Consider the following 25750-nt stretch of genomic DNA (forward strand, 5'->3'; position numbering starts at 1 on the left):
TTCTCAGCATTTATGACATTAAGCAGTAGTAGTCTCTTACCTCTCCTTTCAGGGAGTCTTTGCTGGGTGATGAGGACGGTCCTAAGGCAAAGGCTCCAGTCCCTTCCCGTTCTTCTACCGCTACCCGCCGGTTAAGGCCTGGGTCACTTGTGGGCCGGCGGCCGGGGCACACAATGTCAGAGCTGCGGCTACGGACCAGCCTGTCGGGGAAGGAGTGGCGCTGCTTGGTGTGTTCCAGCTCAGCCTGGGCAAGGCAGTGAGGCATGAAGAGAGAGTGGCGCGTCTCCTGCCCCAGGGCACTTGCTTCAGGGATAGGAGGATCAGGGGGAGGGTGAGCAGGCCTGGCGTAGTGTACTTTGGGCCTCACTATTGTTCCAGTGGAGGAGCCTGAGGTAATAAAGACAGAAAATAAAGGATTGTAGAGTTAATAGAACTGTTTTCAGATGAAAATGAGTAATATTTATACATCCCTGTGCACTCAGTATGAGCAGTTTTCATTGAATTCTCTCTGAGCTTTAAGCTTTTCACTTATCAGCTCAATGCACAGGCTTCAATAAAATGTTTTATTTCCCTTGGTAGATATTTGTGTTTAACGGTTTTAAAATCTTTAAATATACTTATGAGATTTTACAAAACTTTAACTAAAATGTGGTGCTGCTCTGTTCAACATAAAGAGTAGTTTACTTCACATTACAAAACCAGGAAACAACAAGCACATGAAAATTTAGGGGAGAGTGTTAAAGAGAGGTGTTGGTGGGAGATCAGCCCTAGGTATAGGTAGGCCACCTGTTCCAAGGGTACACTCTCTCTCCTGAAAAGCTTCCAATGGCAGCCTCGTGCCATGAGCACAGTGGGACAAGGGGACAGTGCCAAAGAGCCTGGGGTGAGGTCTCTCAACCTGTCATCCCTTCACCTTGCCACACAGCCACGACCATTCCTCTCTCATACTTTTCCACCCACACTGCAAACAAAATGCACCAGAACGAGGATGGATAAAAGAAATCTGAGATGCTAAATTGGCCAATTTAAATTACATTTTTGGCTAATTGTACATCCAGTAATTGGGGCAAAGTCGCTCATTCAATTTATTTCAGAGTTCAAGCTGTTCTGTTAGCCCTCAGCATTAGTGCAAGGATTAAATGATGCTGATTTCTGGCCCTGATTGTCTGTAGTGCATTCTGGGAGTGCAAATTACCTTCACCCGAGGAGAGGGGATCGAACATGGCAAGTAAGGAATCGGCCTGTGAGGGTGGAGATGTCAGATGGTGTGCTCCTATAAAAACACAAGAGCATGCAAGACAGTTAGTAGGAGTAACTACCCAAATCACAGAGCTGTTTTTAAAAGTAAGTCATTTCATCATTAAATTAAAGCTAATGTGATCTCCTGACAGATAACAAAGAATATTTAATGTCTTCTTTAATTAACAGTTAAAAATGTAGAAAACTGAGGCTGTTATTTAGTGTTCAGGCAGCTGTGAAAGTGACAGTTATTGATAGCTCTATTTGATGATGTTTGGGACAGATAAACACCAGACTAATGGCTTAGGTTGCCTAGTGTGGATGTGACACTCTCCTACCGTGGCCTGACTCCTCCCCATCTGGACTGGTCACAGAGTCCTTCCCCCCGAAGTCTGAGCTGCACTCTGACCGCAGGTCCTCGATCTTGTTTGGGATATCTTCTGAGGTTGCGCTGATCCCTGCAGCGAGGGGTAAAACAACAAAAACAGTTGTGCTGACATTCAGGACAAAAGGAAGTGGACAGAGTAAACTTTGGCTTAGCAGCAGCTAAAAAAGAGAGCCTGCATGTTTAACGTCTCTCACAGACAAAAAGAGGACATTTTTCTCTTTAGACTGATGCTGCATGGTCGATCTCAGGTGGGAACCCACTGGGAACTCCAAATTGGTAGCGTAAGCTCCCATGGGTTAGAGGAGAGACAAAGATAAGAGTGATCATCAGATGCAGACTATCCATCGACGGGATCCCGTGGGACGTTTTCCTGTGAGCTGAGCCAGGAACATCACCGCTGGCTTCTTAATCTAGGATACTATCTCATGCGTGTCAACAAAGTGTGTCAAAAAAAAGCATGTCCACCTGAGCCCGTTGAGGAGATAGCCAACAAAAGCCTGTGTCATACAGAAAAGTTCACACTGACCCCACTACACTTTGCTAACTACCCTCCAAGCAACGTGGCTGCTTACCACACAGCCTACAGGGGGTTGAAACATGACACTGAACTAGACTTTAAAAATGAACAGAAATACATGATTTTTTTCATTAATAGAGGACAAAGAAACTGCATGATAGAAAGACAGAAGTAGAAATGACTGAGCACAAGTCGCAGGATGGGGTTTTTAGGGGAAAAAGTGGTAAAGATTCATACCTGAAACAACGCTGAGACCAGGTGTGCTGGGCCTGGAGCTGACCTCTCTGACCTCTGTGTCATCTGAGGTGCTGCCAACTCCTGAGCAGCTCTCCAGCTCCTGCAGACGCTCTTCCTGTTTCAGGTCTGGGGCTTCTGCAAATAAAGAAAGAAAAGATATAAAAACTCTCTTTAGAAAAGAAGACATGTGAGGTGAACTTTCTTACTTCAAGTGTGCATAAAGTTCTATTTAAAATAAACTCATAATCCACTGTACTTGTGATAATGCTACATGATGGTCATCCTGCTTTTCATACCCCCTTCTGTTAAGATTATTGGGCAACCAAGTGGGCACATATGCGAGAAATCAAACAAAGCATACATTATCATGTCTTATAACAGCCAAACCACACCATAAAGCTAGTACGGCCAATTCTTCGGCTACCCAACGGAGCTGTTGGGTCGAACCCAGAGGCTCCATACTAACAGCAGTACTCATTTGCATGCTCGTTAGTAATAATGTGCTGGTGAAGTGCTCTTCAGAGTGTAGTTTTCTGCTGCCTAGCCATGAAACAAGCGCTGCACTCGAAGCGAGTCTCCTATCGTGCTATTACGGAGCAGAACAGGGGCAGCAAACGGAACAAAAAGCAATCAAGACACTCATGCATGTCATTTCGGCGCTGCACATATTGAAGTGGTGTACTACTTCAATTAACATAAGGCTCAGGCTTTTCAAAGAAACACTTAATGTTGGTAATAAAAACACTCTGGTGATTTTCACAAAACACTGGTTTTCAACGGGGGGAGTTGATATCATAATCTCTTATTAATAAAGGTATTCATTCATAGTAAAAAAGATCATCTATAGTTTATATGATTATAACCATATGGAATGGTGCAGTGACCAAACTCATGTCAACTAGTTCCCTGGATCTTTTTTCATCATAACACAACATGTAGAGTCTAAAGTAAAGCAGGTTTATGTCTAGACATGTAAAAAACTGACACCATGTAAAGTGAGGACAGCTGCTGTCCTTGTGCTTCCCTCCCAATTGCTCCACCACAGGTGCAAACACACCTGGTGGTCCCTCTAAGGAAACCCTGAGCTGCCTTTTACTGGCAGAAGCAGATCTGCCCTGAAATACAGGCAAGTGTGCATAAATATGATGACAGATGCATGCGCACATTTATTGGTATGGAATGCTGTGCAACCACACCTGGTGCCCCAACCCCCACTATATGGAAAATAAAAATATGCATGCATACACACATGTTAGACTGTCATGGAGATAAAGTGCAAGAATCAAGACAATATTGGGAGTAAAAGGGGAAGTCAAAGAGTGTCTACAACGATAAAATGAATGTGGTTACACACCTGAGTCACTGGGAAGAACCTCCACGCTCCAGGCCTCGCTTGTGGTCTCTGAGATGGTGGAGCCGTAGGGGTCCAGCAGGACTGAACCTGAGCCAGGAAGACACAGCAGGCTGCCGAGCATGTTCTCTGCAGCTGCCCCTGAGAGCAGAGAAAGAGAGAGAGAAAGAGTTAACCTTCTTCCATAAAAATGTTGGACCAGCAAGATATCACCTCTATGCTCTGAAAGTCATCTTGAGGGCACCTTTTTGTTCCTTAAAAACATCTGTGTGTTGTCATTGATTCATATTTGGTAATTATGTCTAATAAATTATTCACATTTTAAATATCAGCATTTATAAGGTTGGGAGTGCCACTACAGAGAGGGTGTCTGGCATGGAGGTGCATGTGTTTTTATAATATTCGATGCTCTATTCATAAACATTTCCAAGACTAGATGGCAGGGCTGTTCAATTAATTGCAGTATCATTAACAAAATATAAGAATTTGCAATCAAAACATTTAAACAGTCTATTATAATAAAATCTTCAATGTAAGCAGTTCTTCATCCCTCAACTTGCATGAATTTTACTCACTGTTTGGAGATGTGGGTTTACTGGCCATGCTTTCACACCCTTTTGATTCAGTTGTTAGACTAATTCGATGTAACACTTGCAAAAGGAGGTTCCCACTTGATAACCCCTGTGAAGAACTGGCTCTTGTTGCCCATCAGTCTACATAGTTTTCATGGGGAGGCCTGCCAGAAGCAGGGTAGGCAGCTTAAGCGTTGCCACTACCTGGAGATTGCATGTACAGAGCCTGGATCTGTTGAAAGTAGCAATGCTGTTGCAACTAAGAGTCATGGGGTAGATTAAACTATCAGTAGCACAAGTGAGATAAGGGGTCTCTTCTCTGAACACTTCTGCTTTCAATAGGGCAAAAGTATCTTGTACTTATTTCATAAACAGTCAGGTTGAACTAAAAGTGGCTAAATGTATGGAATAGTTAAGTCTAGAACACTTATTGTTCTCTCTAATGTTTAAAATAAAGAATATTTTAATCTTCCCGTGGCCCAAAGTGGAATCTTAAAATTTACTACATCTGACAAATACAATTTGATAAATCAAAGAGTCAATTTTAGATTATTAATACTGCAAGCGAGCCTCATTAATTCTGTGACATATTTTTATCTTATCACTACTGGAAAAACATAAATAATTTCTTGTAGGGAGGATCATAAGCTCAAAACACATCAGCATAATGCAGGGGTGGAATGTTACATTTACTCAGAATACTATGATTGAGCATTTTTTGGGGTACTTGTACTTTTTTGAGTACATTTTGCAATCAGTACTTTTACTTCTACTTAAGTAAGTTTTAATCAGAGTAACTGTACTTTTACTTTAGTACAATACTCTTGCACTTTTCCACCTCTGTTGACCAAAGCAGCACATAGTGAGAGAATGATTCCAAATCACAAAACAACAAAAACTGGAGTGTTGATACCTCAGGGTTAAACATTTCTGAGTTGATTGAGTGTAATTCCAACTCCATTCCGACTGAAATGGTCTTCAGTGCTGAATTTGACAGTTTATATCCACCAGTGTTAGTTCAACTCTGTAGAGTCAATTAATAAAAGCTCTGCCCACTGCCATTTAAAATCTGGGGCTACCAGCATGCCCTTGGGCAGTGTTTTATATGTGTTTAGTTGTGTTTGGATGTTCCCTGTTGTACAGTGATCCCTGCTGGGAATCTTTTGGCCATATCTCTGGTGGATTGCTGTTGTTTTTGAGGTGAGAAACATTTGCACCATGGATGAAGTTATCCACTAGTTAAAGTTTCCACCTATGACTTCAGGTGTTCCTAAAAGATGCACAGAGCATATCTTTCATCAGTATGCTTCTCCTTGCTATGAGGCTGACTCTCTGCTTTATTCTTGCCAGAGGAGACCCACCTTACCACAGATTTTCAAGAGTTACTGCAGCAGTCATACAATATGGACCAATATAGACACTTTTAAAGTGTTTAATTTAATTCTATATGAGTTCAATTAACACTGTCCATTTTCTGTATATTTAACTTTATTAAAGAGGTGCAACTTTTCCTGAACAACCCAGCTGGAGATCTATTCTCTTGTTGCTCTGCCATCAAGGAAAGACCATGTCTTACTGTACAACTCCTCTTCAAACACTTTTTAATTTTACTTGAGTAAATTTATAGATCAGTACTATTACTTTAGTACATTTTAACTAGAGCAACTGTAATTTTACTTGAGAAGAATATTAATTTACTTTATCCTTTCTTGCATAACAAAGTTAAAGCATATAAAGTAGTGAAATCTGTGGTCAAATTAGCAGAATTAACGTGAATTAGTGGAGTTAACAAGAACTTAACAAGATGACAATTGGTTATAATATGATGTTTTCAGGGTGAGCTCTGAAAAATTGGCAATTATGGGTACGTAAACAGAATGTTGTGATGTTTTCAAATGTCACACCAAGAAAACAAACACTTTGTTGTGATTATATAACAGATGGGCTTTTGACCTTTCTGACTTTTTAACTCAAGCTCTACTCATCTTATGCCACTTCTGTTAAAAATGTACATTCTTTTGTCTTTCTAACAAACATAGTAAAGGAACAATAGTGTTATTGATACGGTTTTTAATCAATAAGAATATCTCTATTTTTTTATTCATTTCACTTGGAGTGAATGCTACACTGTCTCAATGTCTCTTTTAAAACAGATTATAGTCCTTATCTTAATTAAAAACCCATTCAATCATCTGTACACTTTCAGTCAACACTGTGAAAAAGCCTGCTGACATAAGCAAAAATACTAAACAAACCCTGTGTGAGAACAGGGCTTTAGAGACACTGATCTTTGCGTAAAGAGACACACATAGAGAGTTGGAGGTCACATACATTTCATGCTGGGACCCACAGGCACATATACCACAGCGCCAAAGATCAGAGTTTAATGGTAATATCTCACCCTGCCCTGGCCTCCAGGGCCATGACTTTGAGCTGTTGATTAAGCCTGGCATTACTCACAACCAAATTACTGCCTAACCCACCCTTTCCCACAAAGTCCTCAGCACAGTCTCCCTCAATCTCCATGTGAGAGGCTGGAGCTTAACAAGGCGGAAGAATGTGGAGGAGGGGGAAAACAGCTAGCAGGTGTGAGAGGGAGTCTGCGGCCAAGGCTCAGGACCAAAAAGTCGGCCTGTGGTAGCCTTGCCCCCTGATATGTCATGATTCCACTTCATGGCACACGCACACTACGAGTACGTGTATGCATGCCAGCACCCAGGCAACAGTGTGTGCTGATGTTGGCGGGGGCAGGGCTCTCTATGACGGTGGGAGAGCTCTATCCCGCTGTCCGTGTTTACAGTCTTCAAGGTAGGGGCGCAGAGTACTTGTCTTTCAGGTGGATGATTAAATGAGTGGCACAACAAGAAGTGAAACAATTAGAATTTCTGCCTCATTATCATGGTAATCTTATCAGTGGGATAATGAGGTATTAATGGATATTTAATGTGCATCTCATAACCCAATCCCTTGGAGAAAACACATAAGGAAATCGCTGTAAATTCACTTAATGATGGAAAAGTCCCCCAACGCCATATTCCGAAGAATGAAAAATGGTGGATGCAAATGAGAAGGAACCAAGGTCAATAAGACTGCAGGGACCGAGTGAATGTCAGAGAGAGAGAGAAGGATAGAGAGACGGGCAGGGGGGAGGCTCTGACGAAAAAGATTCAGGCGGTGGAGATGGGACGATAGGATGAGATGGAAAGAAGACCACATGGACTAATACTCCAAGTATATCTGATTTTACATTAGATAAGTCGGTTATCTTCACAGGGTTTGCAATAATGACATACTTTTGGCTTTACAGGGTGCAGAAGCTGAGCTTACCCACCACTATCTACTGAAGAAATAAAGAAATGTATCTTTTATATCAGCATATTTTAATAATGCATGCCCTTATTAGCCCTGACCACTGTTAATAAAAGCTTACTCCAGGATACACTTTCAGGGACTTGTAAAACATATACTTTCTTTGAATATGATGTATTCACTTTCCTGTTTCATTCTATTAAATTGAAATTATTATTCTGTAAAATCTAAGACTAAGTAGCAATAACATAATATTTAGTTGCCCCATCCTAAGACCCACATAATAAAAAGATGAATATAACCACCTACTGTTGATGGGTTTTTCTGTATAACAAAAGCATAATACTGAGATATAAAAATAAAATAATTCATTATTTAAAGCAGTAGTTCCCACCTTTTCTCATTGCTTTGGGATCAGCATTCAAAAAGCTGTACAGGAAGGGATTTGTGTTTAAGAATTTTTGTATGATTTCAGCTGAATTGAAAACCTGCCTCTTGATGCTATTTCCCCCTCACGCCACAAGGTGATGACATTTCCCTTAAAACCACTTAATCAGCAATCAGACGGGGGCCCTACATGAAGCTAATTCATCTCATAAACTTTGCAATGATCACTCAGGCTGTGTACATCAATCAGCGTGCTTAATGATGAAAGGGGTGAACAGTACAAGTAACACAGCCATGCCCCACCTGCTATTTCCTGCAGCCGATCTTCATCCATGTTGGGGTCAAAGTCACTGCCAAGCACATCAGTGCTCCACGTTTCACTGACCGTCTCAGAGATGTCCCGATCATCCGTCAGGCCCATCATGTCTCTGATCTCAAACTTGCGCAGTTTGTCATCCAGGTTGTCCTGAGTGGTGGCTGCAGGAGACAGACAGCGTGTCAGACTGAGGGCATTGTCACACCTCTAGCTAAGCTGATCTGGTCCGAATCAAGGACCACTTTGTTACATTCAGTCAGCTTTGGTCTGTGTTCACATGGGAGCATTTACAAGCAGACCAAAACCTGTAATGAGCTAGGGAAATGCTCTCTGATTGGTCTATTTCTTACTCTTAGTGATATACCTTTACTGCATACAGCTTTGACACTTCCACCTGAGATAAAAACATTTGAAATAAATGTTTCTGAGTCATGAATAAGTCTTGAATAAATACATGAATAAATGTAAAAAGTATAAGAGGAGCAATGATGATAATGTTGATCATAATTTGTCCGTCTGGAAAGGTATAGAGCTACGATAGTACAGGACTTCAGCACCATGGACAGCATGTGTGTGTCAGCTCATTAATTAATCTCGGATCATGTTTTTTTGTCCAAAAGTAAACCAATAAATATAAATCCTGGTAAAGTTTATGTGTTGTTTATGTGGTAGCTTTGATGCCTTTACCTTTGTAATATTTCTAATACAGGCTGCAGTCTGATGAGATGAAGAAAAAAAAAAACTTTTGCAATTGTTTCAGCTATTTCAGTTCTGTGTAGATTTATACACATATTCCTCTGGCTACGGCAACTGATTTAATTCAGAAAAGCTCAATGCTTCCTGAACTAGACTGTATCAAGGACAATTTGTGTTTTCACCACAAACAAACCGAACCAGAGTATGAATGGAGGCTGACTGAGATCCACCTTTTCAAGCAGTCTTGCTCTGGTTGCTTGGTATACACAAGAGTTGGGTGGTGAGGTTTTACACCAGCGCGAATAGACTGAAATAGCTCAGCAAACAAACTCAAGTTCGCTTCAATCGAACCAAACAGTAAGGTGTGAAAGCACCCTGACTTGTAGTCAGTAAGCGACCGTCCTCAGACACCTGAAAATGACATATCTGTACTTCCAACTAGGGCTGTCGCGGTATACCGGTATTGACAATAATCGTGGTATTAAAAAATAAAATTTCAATATCATGTTAAAAATGTGCATATGATAATATCATGTAAATGATCCAGTGCCACTTGAACACAGTTTGGAAACAGAAAAAGAAAAATATGCCAGGGATTGTTCAGTAGACACTGGATTATTCCAAAGTTATTAGTTGTCATTCTTCAGTTGCACACAAATGCTGTGTCCCCTGCTATCCACAAATGATTTTGTTTCTATTAATATTGGAGTTATAGCAGATGTTGCACCTTGTGGATTTTCTGTTTATCAGTTCATCTGGTTACCTTTTAACTAACTATTGAGCGTAATTGCCCTTTTTATATGCAGTTGTATAGTTACTGTTTTTCATAATGTCTCAGTACCTCTTTAGACAGGTATTTTGAGTGTAATTCATCTGCCAAAAGAGGGAACACAACATAAATAAAGTTAAAGATAAATTTGATTGATTGTCCCATTATTATTTAAATTTTTATTGATATTGTGATAATATCGTTATCATGACTTTTTTTGCTCACGATAATCGTGAAGTGAAAATCTGATATCGTGACAGCCCTACTTCCAACTAAACATGTTCTGTGTGATATAAACACACCTTGTTCATGCTCCAAAAGCTGTAGAGCCTCCACTCCATTACTCCCTGATGGTCCAGCTCCAAGCTCAGAGACAGACTCTCCCTCAAGGTCCAAAGACGATACAGAGTTAGAACGATTGGATGGACCTGAGGGAAAAGTATGAATGAGATTACATTGTAAAGTCAGATGTTGTTTATTAGGTATGATTTCAATAAACCAGGGCTGTCAACATCGGTGTTTTAATCGGGAACCATAATTAGTGCATTAATGTTTTCTAATCGCATGTCTTACTATTTCTTTCAGCACTTGTGGTTAAGCCATTGCAACTTATATAACTTCTCCCTGCAGCCACAGTGATGCTAAATAAGTTCACCACTGCTCCTTAATGTCTCATTTCAGTTTAAAAATCAAAAAGTCAAAAGTCACCTTAATCTTGTGTTTAGAAATACTTCACTTAATACTGTGCTCTTACTTCCTTTTCGATCCTTACCACGTTCCTTCTTCCGAGGTTAAATTAATGACATAATCTTAGATCTATCCCAACTTCCTAATTTTGTTTCAAAATAAAAGCCGTTCTGTATCCAAACAGGCTGTGGATTACCCCTACTCAAAAAATTTAAATGTTACAAAAACAGCTTTAAATGCAAATACTGGAATTCCAAAATGTGACATAAAAGGAGATTGATCACAATAATCAACAAAAATCCCAACATTAAATGCAATTAAAAATTTGAAAGGCTTGATACCCCTAGAAAAAAAACACATCGGTGTGTGTAAAATAAATTAATTCCTATCATTTTTAGTCTGCTGGGTTTAATTGGTAAAGCACTTTACCCCAAATCAATAAAAATACAGGTTTATTTCCAAGGTTTTAAGTTATAACTGTGAAAAAGTATAAGAGAATAAGGATAAGTGTATTCCTGCCATCTGGCTGCACACTGACCCTCTGAGATTCCTTCCAAGTTGTCACTGCAGAGGGAGAAGCGCAGGGTTTTGTCTGGTTTACCATGCAGCTTAGTGTCATCAGCATGGCCGTCACCCTGCGCCCCATCAGTCATCTGCAGGTTTAAAACCTAAAGAGCCGTAAAGAGAAGATAAGCATTCTTTAAAAATTAACTTAAGAAATCATTTATAGTGAGCAGCAAACTAGCTTTGCCGAGAGTCCTACATGAAATAAAGATTTCTTATCAGTTCCTGAACATTGCAAGCACACACAAAGCACTAAAAAATGTCTGACACAGACTCTTAGGAGCCGTACTCCCCTTTAGTGACAGGAAAAAATATGACACTGAATTTACAACATCATCATCTCTCCTGCAAATGAGTACATTAATTCCAGTCACATTACCTCATTCTCTGACATCATCCCAGGGACAGTCTGAGGACCAGTTCCTAGAGAAATCACCAGCACCTCCTCTGGCATCAGCTCCTGCAGGGATTCCTGTGAGCTGGCCTCTGCCTCCCCCTCCTGGGCAATGTTGGTACGGCTTCGGCTCCGCGCTGCTGCTTGTTGGCCAGTTGGAGGAAAAACATTGGGAAAAAGTTGTTATTTTATAATTCTTACATTTACGAATAAATTACTTATCATAGAGCCAGTTAGTTATTGTGAAGATGAAGAGCTCTAGCTAACAAGCCGAAGTCTACAGAAACAGGGAATCTCGTCTAGGATGTCACAACAACCTTTAACTGCTATTCAACAGCAATAACAATGACTCTGGCGTCATACACATTTTTCTCAATGCTCAAATGACCTTTTGAATGTATTTCTTATGTAACTGAACATCTGTGTGACATTGAAGACGAGTTTATCTCTAGTTTCTTGATGTCAGGCTTAAGTTAGTTGAAATCAACAAAGGATGAGTGTTTTTTTTAGACATGGGAAGAACTCTAAAGTATATTCCACAGTGCAAAAATTGTTAAGCTAAACACACACAAAAGCGCATAGAAAAGCTTTGCTCGTGATGTTTCTGGCAAACAAATGATGAAATATCCGCTATTCTGTTGGAAAAAACATATTTACACAGTGCTAGTGTAAGGAACTTCTAAATCATGTGCAAAAAGATTTGGTATGGCATTTGCTTAAACATGACACTTTGTGCATGTTGAAATACCTACCAGACCTTACACATGGAAACAGCTAAGCAGCTCATTCATACAAAAAGACAAGTCTGACTTTTGCTCTACCTTAAGCTCTTTCACAAAGTTTCTTAAAATAAGAACTATGCAAACAAACTTCCAGAGTCATCTCAATTAAGTTACATTAACACAATCAGGATGACATGACAATCATCCTGGGTGGTGTTTCCTGCTTATAACAAGTGGTTATACTCTTTACAACTCCTTTAAGGAGACTCAATATCAAAAGAATTAGAAAAAGACAAGTCATAAATGCTTCATTAACAGCATACTACTTCAGTGGGGTACATCTAAAACTCACCATTCCTCCCATTCATTCACCACCAATCTTACTACAATAACTATTGTTGAACCACAATAATAGGAAGGGATTGCACTCAAGTCTCTCATACTTAACCACTACTAAGGCAAAGACCAGATGGAGGAAAGATGGGAGATTGTTTTCCCCACTCTACCTGGTAATGAAAAGCCATAATCTGCTGAATGAGGAAGCAAAAAGGGGAAAAACTTAAAATACAAAATCAGTGCAAAGACATTGTTTCCCTAATAAGAAGCCACAGCAATGTGCAAGGCAAAGCAAGCATGGTGAGAGCAAATGGACAACTGCAGCACTAGGCAACAGTGGCAGGGCAGCGAGGTTACTGTGCAGCTGGGAGAATGGACTACATGAGTGCTATCTAACACGCAACCGATTCAAACAACAGATACATGGGTTAAGTATTCTCCAGCTCTACGACTGACAGGCTACCCACCAAAAGGGGTTACTAATGGAATGTGAGCAGACAGAGTGGTGGTGCTGGGATCCCAGGATGTTATAGCAGCTAAGTGTTGTCCTGGTCATTCATTGGCAGCAAAAGAGGAAAGAAGAAGGACAAGGTGGGGAGTTGAAGAAAGAGTATATTGCAGACTTTTAAGTATTTCAAGTATCAGGATTATATGTCTAAATGTCATATTTCAGAGAAGCAAGCACAAGTGGTTCATTTCTAATTAAGGGGGCGTTATTGCAGCATCATTTGTCTTGAGAATGCTAATGAACGTAGTCTATGCATCTTTTCCATCCATTCCAATTAAAATGAGTTCATTTATATTTGGTAATTTAATTGGTTGTCATTTCTGTAATTGAGCCTCAATCCAGGCCATGCTAATTATCTTTATAACAAGCTGAGAAGAAGCTCATTAGCTTCCTACGAAACGCAGGCCTTTCACTAGCCATCACCACTCAGCTCTACTTGTTTATTTTGCTTCTCATTAGACAAAATATTTCAATTCTATTTTCTACGTCTTGTTCCTACTTGTAATTTTTCCACAAAGCAAAATATCCTTGAGAGCATTACATTAGAGAGATTACAAGAGGTTGCATCATATGAGCACATCAATACATCCATCATAAAACATAGAAAAATTGGCTTGAGGACAGAGATGGTGAAGGAAGGTACCTATGGGGAGCCTGTTCTTCTTGTTAGCCGGAGTGGTGGCTGGGGAGAGCTGGGGGGTGTTGGAGGGAGTGAGCTCCAGACTGTTGCTCTTCACAGTCCGAGACTGGGGCACGTTTGCAAGCAGGGTCTCCAGAGCCATGTGCTCCTCCTCACGAAGGTGATCACCGGCCATTACACTCCGCACATAGTCCACCTGAGCAGGAATTAAAGATGGTGTTCATTTGAGCAGCGATCATTGGGAGGTCAACAATCATTCTGATGAGATGTGTGAAAAGAAAAATTTGTTTTTGTCAAAGTAATGCTCTTAGTCAGTCTAAACTGTTGCTGGTAACAAAAGATATGTTCTACTGTTACTGGCTAAAGGAATTCAATGAATGAAGAAAAGAATAAGCATAGAAGCCACATGCAGTTTTCATGTTAAAGACAAACTAAACCCCTAGACCACTTTTTCAGATGAAAACCAATGTATATGGGTATTTAGTAGTGCTGTTGATCAGTTAGGGTACAAACCTCAACATCTGAGAACAATGTATTAAAATTGTTATATTCTTTATTAGATCTGTGCCAGCTTTCATCACCACAGAAATCAACAGTGATCGCCTACTTTTTTACAAGTGTCATCAGCAGCTGATGGCTGAAATTTGCCGGTTATGGCGACTCCGCCAATTGATTGCTTGGAATGCTTGGGTCATTTGTAATAAAAAAAAATACATGTATATATATATATATATATATATATATATATATATATATATATATATATATATATATATATATATATATATATATAATGCACAAATTTATGGTCATTGAAAGTCCAAATCTGATAGATAGTGGATTATGCATAAAAAAAGCATGGCATTTCAGAGTAATGATTGGGATCTTAAAATTATAATGGAACAGAGTTTTAGGTGTATAAGAGTGTCTGTTCAGACTCTCTCAGTCAAAACGGACAAATGGCGTTATTAATACACTAATAAATGTGTGGAAAATCTGTTTATAGGCAAGCAGACTACAGCTTCTGTTGTTACAGAGTGATCAGTGGCTTAAAACCAGTAGAAACATGGTCACAGTCTGACATCTAACCATATAATCTCCAGTTTCAGCCCAAAGACACAGAGCTCTTCCTTTACTCTCCCTTTTCAATTAAGGATTAAAAACGTGGTAAATCACGGTTTATTAATTGATATTCAAAATCCAACAAAATAGTGGTTTACCTCTTTGCTAGCACTCTTTCTGTCTCTACCATCATTCAAACAAAGCTTGTTTTTGCCCAAACAAGGGTGTGGTCACTCTGGAAAAAGGAAAGTGACATTGCCCTGGTTCTATCAATCAAAGATGTTGCTGTGACACTCCAGCGTTGAGGGTATTGTAGATCTTTTACTCAAGATCACAAAATGTGTTTTTCTTCAAATGAGGTTGATAAAACACACATTTGTGATTTCCACACTCGTATATTATTGTTTCACCATTTAAAATGGCTGTGGTTAAAAACAACCATTTAAGTCAGTGTTTCAGTTGAACATGGAAGTTTTGTGGGTTATTGTGGGCTCGATCAATCAAAGATGCTGCTGTGATAATCTCAGATTATGGGCGGTGCAATTTTTTTTTTTGCCAAGATGGTGATTAAACCATGTTTTTCTTAAAATGAAGGTAAAAACATATTAGCTTACACTCCTATGTATACCCTCATTTCACATTCAAATAGATTGTGGTTAGTCTAACTTAGATGGTTATGACATTATGGCTAATAATCAAAACAGCAAAAGTAACACAGACTCAATGTGGCTGACAGGGACAGTAAAAGGGAGTGAGTGATCATGGTGTCATATCCTTTCCCCTCCCAGCCCTGTCCATGATGTTCTAAAGGCATTTCTTTGAAATTCCAGGGTAGATGCACCCAAGCTGAAACTCTGGGGTGAGCTGCCTTACATCTTAACAATCAAACAGATACATTTAATGGTATACAGCACTTCTGAGTTACTATAAAGTCCATAATATAAGTCACACCAGAAAATAAGACACTGTCTGACAGAATCTGTTTTGCATGTCTCCTGGGGGTTAAATGTTTTTTGCTGACTGCGAGTGACAATTTTCACTGTGTTCAGCATTTCATAACAGGCAGTTTCTGTGCATCTCTGTCTAATGAAGTCAGTTTTCACCCAGCAGAGTTGAAACCCTGCTTGCTACCACTATAGTAGTTGAACTCAGCCCACATTAACAGTGATAGTTATGAATTATAGAAACACAATCATGCAACCTCTGCTGCTCTAATGTTTAAATGAGGAGTTTTTCAATCAAACCACTAGGTCTTTTTCTCAACAGCATACCACATTCTCTTTACATGCATTATTATGACCTAATGAGGGAGAAAAGCTGGTAATAAAGCCGCATCATCAGCATAGTCCACAACACTTGCATATTTTGTGCAGAGAAGGAACCACTTGCAATATAATGAATGGGGCTGAACCTTCGATTGTGTCAGGTTATATGCTGTGGGTGATGATGGAAGGTGTACCTGTGGTCCTAACAGTGCAAGAAAAGATGCAGCCATTTTTTTTCTAAAGGGTAGTAAAAGTGCATCTAATTCACTGGATTTTATGGTAAGCTGATGTACAAGCAGTCTTTCCAGACAAACTTCTGCAATTCTCATTTATTATCAGTAAGGGGCTATTGAAAAATACCTCTTTGAATGCTGCTATCAAAACTTATTTTGAAGGGTGTGTTTGTCTTAGTTCTGATGAGACTTTCACATTGGTTTCTATGAGTCACTTCTGACAAATAAAAGCGAGTCACTTGTGTAGTTCCTCTTCTTGAACGCTGCCCTTTATTTAGGAAAATGATCAAGTCAAAGAGTTTGTGGGAAATAGCTAAGATCTGCTCTGGGCTGATTTGGAATTGTTCACCAGAACTTCTAGGAGCATTACACCGCTTTCCACATTATTATGCAAATGACATTTTGGTCTCATTTTCCTAAATATTAATGCAAATGACAGTCAGAATATTTTTCTCTGAATCAGCCACAATTTTCTTCTATGTTAGCATGTAACTTTGCCTGTTAAGATGTTTTTGATTGAAATAGCATTTGATTTCAGTAAATACAACCTCCTAATGCTGCACATTCAATGAATGACCTTTTTCAGTTCTTTACAACTTAAAAAATCTTTTAAAACTCCATTTTGCATAATAATGTAGAACAGTGCATTTTGAGGTTTTTATTTTTTTTTTCAAAATACTGGTTATCATTATGAAGTTGGTTCAAAAACATTTGAACTATGCTCTAACAGCTGATGACTTGAAAAATATTCTGACTGTCATTTGCATTAATATTTTGGAAAATTAGAGAAAACTGTCATTTGCATAATAATGTGGAAAGCAGTGTATGCTCTAATAGTATTATATTTAGAACCTGTCTAATTTCAAAGAACCTACCAGCACTAACAGCTGATTGTGGGTTATGTAAACCGCAGTCCTGCTAAGGCCTTCGAGAAGGTTCATTGAGGACATGGGTGGGGTTTCCACAGCTCTTCCTCCAATCACCACATCCAGAAAGGCAGCAACACAACTCTAAAGGCAAAGTTATAGAAAGGTGAGTGGGTATAAGGATCAATTTGTTTCAGTGAAATCAATAAAACAGCACAGTGGTTCACATACCTTATCAAATTTGGACAAACTGCTTTTCCGTCTTGGGTCAGCATCATCATCAGCCATCGCCAACTGCTGTAAAAGCTGCCCCACCTGGAGAGGAAAAAAAAACACAATTGGTCTGTGCTTCACAATGATTCTCACAAGTGTTTTGCAAACAGAAAACCTGCTGTGTCTCTGACCTGCATGAGATTGAAGCGGGCCACTTCATTGATGGGGGCATCTGAGATGATGCCGTACTGCTCTGGGTTAACTATAGCTGGACAGATGAAGCAGGTGAGCAGCAAGTCCGTACACATGGTGCGCACCTCGCCCACCTCCAGACGCTCCACACAGGACAGAGTCTTGTACATCTGCGACACAATCCAGCGCAGGCTGTGGGGGAAGCAGTAGGTGTTCTGCTTCAAGTAGCCAATAAATTTGTTTACCAGAGCGACCAGCTTGGCTTCATTAGCCTCCACAGCCACCTGCACTCTTTGTTTGTACCCGTCTGAGCCCTTCTCTCCAAAGCGTTCTTGCTGCGCTGGAGTGAGGCGCTCCGTTACTTTGGCTGGGTCAGTCTCAAGGTGATCTTCATCTTCCACCAGCAGCTGCATTATAGGTTCATGAAGGGTGGCGGTGAGGAAAAGTTTGGCTGAGTACAGGCCTTCAGAGAAGAGCTTAAAGAGGATGCTGAAGGCACAGGTTCCTCGCCGCAGCAGCCGCCGAGGGTTGTCACTCTCCTTCAGCTCAAACTCTATCAGGTATCGCAACACCTGGCAAAAAAGAAAAAAAAAAGAAAAAAATATATATATATACATATATATATATATATATATAAAAACTTCTTACTGAGAGGCTGTTAATTTGCTTTGTAATTGATTAACACCAGAGACACATAGAGTCACCGACCTGCAGCAAATAGCTCTCGTCCTCCTGCATGATACAGTTGCCATAGAGTGATGTGAAAACAGTATGAATGACGCCCTGGGTGTGCTCCTGGTTCAGCCTCTCTCCTGCCACCAGACAGGACGCCACCAGTCTGGGGTTCTCTCTCAACCTGGCCAAGAATTCGCCATAGATGGTCTCCTGGAAGCCCAGCGTCTTGTAGCCATCGACAAACTGTGTGTCTTCCAGCATTTTGGCATGTTGGCAGCACTCGGCCGGCGAGGCCTCCGCACTGTAGGACACAATTGTTTAATATCATATCAGATCAAATCTGCTGTTCTAACAAAAACAGTCAGTATTATAATTCTTTCTCTCTCTATTACAAGATTTATACACGACTAAAACTAAGGAGTTTATCCTTGCATTCTCTGTGTGGTGGATGGCACATCTTCAAACCCAACCCTGTTTGACATACATCAACCTCAAGACAGGCAAGAACATCTATTAGATTACATGCAGGCTCTGCAGTGTCCCTTTATGTGACAGTTGATTTTAAATGAAGTGACAATGCTGAGGGCACTTAAGAACACTGTGCACTATCAAACTTAAACTTGTATTTGTATTCAAGGACTGTTACGGTATCTCTTGAATCTGTAATATTAAATTAAATATTGTCTAATTTATCAAAAACAGACAAAAAATATGCTTATCAACAAGAATATTAACTTTAAACACTCCCCTGAAAAACTACTAATCACTATTTCAACTTTCTTTTAGCCAACAGGTGAGCTAAATGAGTTAATACATTGGTTTTAGAGTTTCTGATAGATTTTTAAATTTTTCAGAGCCACACTGTTCACCTCTTAATCCCAAAACTGGTCTTTGGCTGGGCTAACCAGGCCTCAGACCAAGTTTTCTACAACAACAGGTTGAAATTATCCATTTAAACACCTCTGTGATTCATGATGGTAGATCTGACCTGGTGAGAATGAGTCGATCAAGGTTGATCCTCTGCTGCTTGGCAATCCATGCGGCCCGGTACAGCCTCTCAGCTGTCTTCAGCACATCACTGTTGAGCCTCTGGATCAGCTGCTTTTCTGATGCCACGTACAGTCGCTCCTGCTTCAGGTGGTGGGCCAGAGTGTGGATGTCTGGCTTCACCATCTTCACCAGCTCACACACGCCAAGAGCTTGATGACTGGAGCACAAAAGGAACAAGATGTAATGGAAACATGTGAATGAGGTAAATAAGTGGAACTGAATCTTATCATGTGCTATAAATAACCTCTTATTAGCTGAAGAATGAAAAAACAGTTTTAAGGCAAGTCTGCTACATTAAATTTGAACATAAACAAATGAAAAGAAAAAAGGCAGGATTCAGCAAACTGTTAAATCCACTGTGGTTCTTGAGATTTTTTGTTTTTATTTTAGCCCTCACTGAAGAGACTCACCATTGTCCTCTGTTTCATATCACTGTAGGTTGACTTTTTAGTTGTTTGCTCATAAGTGAGATCAAAGAATACATGTAAATAAGTTTCTGGGAAAGTTTTTCACTATTTTAACTGGGGTACAGAGTTAAAAATTATGAGTTTATCAAGCCAAAAAGGTCTAAAGTAGAAATTCTAGTGAATGCATTATGGCAAAATGAATGATAAGTTAAAGGACATCAAAGAACCTGTCAGACCTAACATTAACAAGCGTTTATGGTATCCAGGTACAACTGTTTATCCTTAATGCTAGGTGTGCACCTGAATGCATATTGAAGACAGTTTGATATTTAATAGCCCAGACTATATCACTCTGTGATACCTTCATCCGGACTGGTTTGGTTGAGCAGACGCTACGTGAACTGACATGTATCAGATGTGACCCCTGAATGTGGTAGTCTGTCATGAAGAAGAATCATTGTTATTCACAAAACAGAATCAGCTCTTTTGCCGACAACACATCCAACTCACTTAACACTTGCCATATTGCCTTATCAAAGTGAGGGGTAACTCCTGTCCAACCTGTATCCCACATGGTCGATTTGCTGAATAGTACATCTGTCACCATTTCCTTTAAAAAGCATGTTTATGGCAAAATGATGGGGAAAAGCAGTTAAAGAGACACTGCTAGACTCTTAGCTCAAGGCTAATTCAACCCCAGTCATTTGTATCATCAGTGGCTTCACTGGCCAAAGCATGCAAGGATGCCTAGTCCCGGTAAGCCTGAGAACCACAGAAATGGTGGTTGAGCTGTTATTTGCATCAGAAGTAGGCAAGTGAGTTCCCGTTAAACACTGTCTACTGTTCACGCATTGTGTGAATGTACGTACTGCTGTGCATATGAAAAGTATTATTCACCCCCTTGGACATTTTATTGATGTTATAAATCAGTCATGGTCAATATAATATGGCTTTTTTGACATAAAAATGACATAAACCTCTTTAAGCTATGTTTTGCACAAAACACCAAACACTGCACATCACCACAAACACACCATACCCACTGTGAAGCATGGTGGTGGCAGCATCATGCTGTAGGGATGCTTCTTGGCAGCTGGAAGGCTTGTAATGGTAGAAATGAATGTTCTGGCGAGGCCTAGTTAAAGCCCAGACCTCAATCCAAAAGGGAATTGTGGATGGACTGGAAAAGGGCGGTTCACACTAGACCTCCACACAACCTGATAGAGTTTGAACAGTTTGGCAATGAAGAATGAAGTTAAATTGTAGTGTCTAGATGTGCAAGCCTAACTGAGACCTATCCACACAGACTCAGCACTGTGATTGCAGCTTAAGGTACATCTACTAAATACTGATCTGAAGGGAGGGAATATGTATGCAGTTACTTAATTTAAATTACACATTTTTAATTAACTTACATACTTTTTAGAAATCTTTATTCACTGTGACATTAAAGAGGATTTTTCTATTGTTGTGAAAAAAGCCAATTGACCATAATTGATTTATAAAATCAATGAAAGGGTAAAACATCAAAGGGGGTGAATACTTTTATATGCACTCTATGTGCAGTAAACTTGATATCCCAATGCCCATGAGGGACCACTGCGAATGAAACTGTAAACAGGCTCACAGACTCTGCTGTGTCCTCTGTAGGTTCTATATTAAAGGGAAAAGAATAATAAAACCCCAGAGTACCCTTTAAAGCCTGAGTATAGTAATCTGTTGGAATTTCATAGACTGTACATCAATCAAAGAGTAAAAACAACTTTTTTCAGTCAGTGATGGAATGCTATTACTGTCACATTTTCCGTTGAGCTGTTAAGTATGTGTACTTGTAGCTTTGAACTATGACATCATGTAACAAACTTTCAACACTTGAACAGTTTCTGGTAGAAAATGTAACAGAAAGCATCAGTATACACAAGCGGTTCTTATGCATTTGATAGTAAACAGATTTTGCAGGAGGAGCAGAAAACAACATATTTTCCCCAGAAGTTTCCAAAAGAAAGTTTCATGAAGTTACCAGCTGAACACTGGCTTAAAATGATGTTCCTGTCATACAAGAAATCATTTGCATTCCATGTGCTTCACACACTGGCCCGACGACAACAGCCAAAGCACCCTTTTCACAAGCTTCAAGAGACGCTTCATAGCAGAATATGCAAATCGCTCTCCCCTTTTCCAGATATACAGCCAAGACATACAAACCAAACCGAGTGCATAAAATCTGAATGATTTCTTGGTGAATCCTTTGCACAAAAGCCTCTTTGTGGCCTTGCTGCTAACATAGTAAACACAGATTTAACTGTGGAGTTATGGCCCAGGGAAGGAGAATGAGACCAGACTGGAGAAAACTGCCTCTCAGTGGGAATGACTGCAAGGCAGTGGCACTGCTCACAAGCTAACAGACAAGCACAACACTGCTGTTGATATGCCTGACAAATCAGATTGGTTCTGCAGATTTAAATACAAACTGATGAGCTGCACACTGAATTTCACTGGCAAACCAAGAATAAACCATGATAACAAATCTCTAATTACTGTTATAAATTATTATCATTCTTGTTGAAACTCTGGTAATGTTTTAAGCTATGAAATAATTTATTTGTGTTCATGAAAGCTGCTAGAGGGTACAGCTATAGTTCAGATAAAGGAAGAAAAAAAATCTTTCAGCATTTAATCATTATAATGGATAGAGTAACACAATTGTTCATAAAATTACAGAAGTTCTTCAGTTAAGTTTAAAATAACTAATGTATTTTGTACAAGTACCAAACATTTTCTAATTAAAAATTTCTAAACTTTTTATTATTTCGTCAAGTTTAATAAAATTATAACTCTTTATCTCACCTAAAGGGATATTTGAAGGTTGGTTGAATAAGGCACTTGCTTGGCATTTGTAGTGGTATTCACCTTCAGAGATTTCAAGTGAGCATTGCTTGAAATTTTTGGGGAAGCTAGGCTATACAGCAGAAAAGTATAGTTGCTCTGTGTAATTTAGGGAGTTTAAGGTAAAAATGGGCCAAAAAAACCAATGCTGGCTAAATTTTATATCAAAATTTTGTAAGAATTTTATTTTTCACCTAGAAAGCTTCTGTGTTTGGCACTATTTTGCAAGAAATGCTACATGCTCTTCTGCCTCAGCATATCTGATAAGCTGTGTGGGCTTCATCAGAAGGAACAGGGAACTAATCTAGAACTACTTATTTCAGCTCAGTTTTCCACTTCAACAGCTGGTCTAGTCATCAGCCACTGGAAGAAAAAGGCAACAGCCATAACCTTACTTGGATGACAAATTTCCATTAAGCTCTTATATAAAGTACAATTAAGCCAGCATTGTTGGCCCACTTTTACCTAGAACTGGCTAAATTACACGGAGCAACTATACCCCTCTGTAGCACCGTATAACCTAGCTTTCCCAAGTGTATCCTGTTTGAAGGGGCAATGCTCATTGAAAACACTGGAGGCTAACGGCACTGCTATTTCCAAGTACATTATACAACCCAACCTTTAAAATACAAAAATATCCCTTTAAGCATGGCCGTGCTTGCTCCTGTATACTGATTTGATATCAGACTGAACTAAATTGTAAACCTAAATGAAAACAACGGCAGACTTCAAGTTCTCCTGGGGAGCATAAATGAGTATGGTATAAATGTGCAGTAAATGATTACAACACATTATAAGACAGTTGTAAGCAGACACAAGCATGAATCAAAATGTTTGTCTAACACTATTCCTCCTCCAGTTGTAACACACAGTAGAAGCCTGCTTTATATAAATGTAATTAATAAGAATTTTCGAAGAGAATTAACTTTCTACATGAAAGTTTTGGTTGCTGACAACTATAAAAAATGTACTTGGGATGCAGCAAAACTTCATTAAAGTGTATTATTTGCTATGCAATAAATCAAGATGTGCTTATAGGTTGTTTGAGTTACGCTGTGATGGCAATTTAAGATTTTTTTTCTGGCTGTCTAACAATTTCATTAGTTTTTTTATTTAAACATATAATCTGCCAATTATAGTCCCATTTATTAAACTGACTGCTTGTCTATGAAGGGTTGGACATGGAAGACTCCTCAATACAGTATTTATGAGTTAACCTTGCAAAACAGATGGATACGCCCATTTCCGTGTTTCTCACTGGTGAATCCATCTTGCAAAGCTCCCGTCTGAACCGTTTGGGCCCAGTTAGAAAGCGACAAGACCAATTAGTGACGAGGGGCAGTACTTTTAGGTACAACGGAGTCGTGACGTAAGCAAGCAGCAAGAAGAGGCCAGTGCAGTTATGGTGGAAGAGATTAGCGTGGATGCTGCTAAAGCGCCAGTTTGATCAGAACTTGACAACATTTCTTTGTTGAAGGAAGAACAAAGAACAACAGTGAGTTTTTTTTCTTATCACAAACGACAAAAACACGTCTACAGTCACCATGGTTCACTTTATGTAGTTCTCTATGGCGTTTACTCCTCGACAGGGATGCACCTCAGTAGCGGCTACATCACCTGTTTTGTTGATCTGATTGGCCCGTAAAGATGTGACGGATAGAACGTTCATCCAATCACCCTCCAAGTTTTTTTCAAAGACTCTGCCCTTTCCCAAATGCTGTCTATGAGTGGTTTTCCAGATGGATGTGTGAAACAAATCCATCTGGCGTGCCAGGTTATTTATGAGTCAAGATGCACTGATACATTGATTTAGCATCAGTATCACCTGTAAACAACCCTGCTGACAAACATCTGCCATCTGCAAATAATGTGGCATGGAAAAATATAAGTAGCAAATGTTGATCTGTCAAATGATTTAATGAAATCATTGAGTTTACCTAAGCACTGAATCAATTAAGAGATTTTTCACCTGTCATAAGAAGTCACCTGTTGGACAAACTGATCTGTTTTCAGGGTAAAACGAAAGAGAAATGTTGCCATTGTAGGAGTCTTACACTAAAAGAAGTATGGGTATCAGTATCAGCAATTGGCTAAATTGTCATTTTAAACATCGTATGAGCATCAGCCCCAAATATAACAATCACGGCATGTTATTTTAAAGCAGATGAAATCATCAAATGGCTCCGTGGTCTGCAAAAACCCTGCAAATCACAAGAACTACTTAAGTACTATAGTTACAAATGTGTGGCTTCAGAGGTTTAGGGGGAATTGTATACACCTCTATGAGAGAATAGGACATAAGGAGGAGAAAAACAATAGACTCAGGTACTTTTATCTCTTAAAAATGTAAAGACAGGCTATAACTGGGCATCTGGAAGGGCCTACACATTACTGTTTTTCACAGTTGGTAAAGTTGTGGACTCAAAGACCTGGAGTTATACTAAAAGAGACGCTAATAGTTTTCTTTGTCACTGTTGTATTCAGCTGACAGGTAGCTGGCTCAAAAGTGGAGCACTCCCATGTATGTACTTGTGTTCTTGAATAAACACATTCCTCACATAGTTGAAAGGAAGTGAAAAAGCAACTAGCTGTTAAGTGGCTAGCAGGGAGGTTAACTGCCATTTGTCATGGCCTCCAGTGCCCATCAGCTCCAATACAATCTGCTCCATTTAAAGCTACCTGGTGAGTCAGACATGGAGCGAGCTGAGGAACTCTAAAGCAGAAGAGAAACCACACAACAGACAGTGTGACTGAGGGAAGGCAATATCTGCAATCCTCTGAGCTGCGTGAGGAAAACAGTAGCTGCGGCAGGAAGGGCAATGACTTCTGTAACATGAGAGACAATAAGACCAAATAATTCAACTGTGACATCTGTGTAAGCGCCATTATTATAGCAACAAGGAAGCATAAGAGACAAGAGGCAGGGCAAAGGCAAAACAGAGGATTTAAATACCAGAGCAAGTCCAACCACTTATATAATGAAGTAGCTGCAACAAGGTCAAAATTATTTTTAAAAAGCGAAGCAAAAAGACAGCACTCGGGGAAAAAATGCAAGTAAATATCACAGCAGCTGAGATAAGGTATTTGGAACACAGCCCTCTCCTCCCACTGCATGATCTAATACACACCAACACACACAAGCACATATGAAACACAGTACTTTTTATAGATATTCAAAGGATTTCACTTTCTACGAAAGGTACTCATGGTTTGGAGCTAACATCCTCTTCACACTTCCCTTTCAAATAATTACCTACACTGCTCAGCAG

The 25750-nt window shown here is 39.6% G+C and overlaps 1 protein-coding gene across 5 annotated transcripts in view; it reads right to left on the reverse strand.

Annotated features, from left to right (window-relative positions):
* gapvd1 (GTPase activating protein and VPS9 domains 1) overlaps window positions 1-25750 on the reverse strand; it is a 39016-nt gene that overhangs the window by 10565 nt on the left and 2701 nt on the right. For 2 of the 5 annotated variants that reach the window (XM_041787267.1, XM_041787266.1), the window contains exons 2-17: window positions 19127-19345; window positions 18172-18439; window positions 17463-18035; window positions 17290-17373; window positions 17068-17202; window positions 13636-13828; window positions 12952-13032; window positions 11412-11566; window positions 11007-11136; window positions 10084-10209; window positions 8304-8477; window positions 3736-3873; window positions 2382-2516; window positions 1578-1697; window positions 1196-1273; window positions 41-387 (exon numbers count right to left, since the gene is read on the reverse strand). In XM_041787267.1, coding sequence (XP_041643201.1) covers window positions 41-387; window positions 1196-1273; window positions 1578-1697; window positions 2382-2516; window positions 3736-3873; window positions 8304-8477; window positions 10084-10209; window positions 11007-11136; window positions 11412-11566; window positions 12952-13032; window positions 13636-13828; window positions 17068-17202; window positions 17290-17373; window positions 17463-18035; window positions 18172-18439; window positions 19127-19311 — 2922 coding nt within the window. In that variant the 5' untranslated portion in view covers window positions 19312-19345. Of the gene's footprint in view, window positions 1-40; window positions 388-1195; window positions 1274-1577; window positions 1698-2381; window positions 2517-3735; window positions 3874-8303; window positions 8478-10083; window positions 10210-11006; window positions 11137-11411; window positions 11579-12951; window positions 13033-13635; window positions 13829-17067; window positions 17203-17289; window positions 17374-17462; window positions 18036-18171; window positions 18440-19126; window positions 19346-25750 lie in introns of all 5 variants that reach the window. The other 3 variants (XM_041787271.1, XM_041787270.1, XM_041787268.1) reach the window with 3 other exon arrangements.

Source organism: Cheilinus undulatus, linkage group 5 (assembly GCF_018320785.1).
Source record: "Cheilinus undulatus linkage group 5, ASM1832078v1, whole genome shotgun sequence".
Classification (NCBI taxonomy): domain Eukaryota; kingdom Metazoa; phylum Chordata; class Actinopteri; order Labriformes; family Labridae; genus Cheilinus; species Cheilinus undulatus.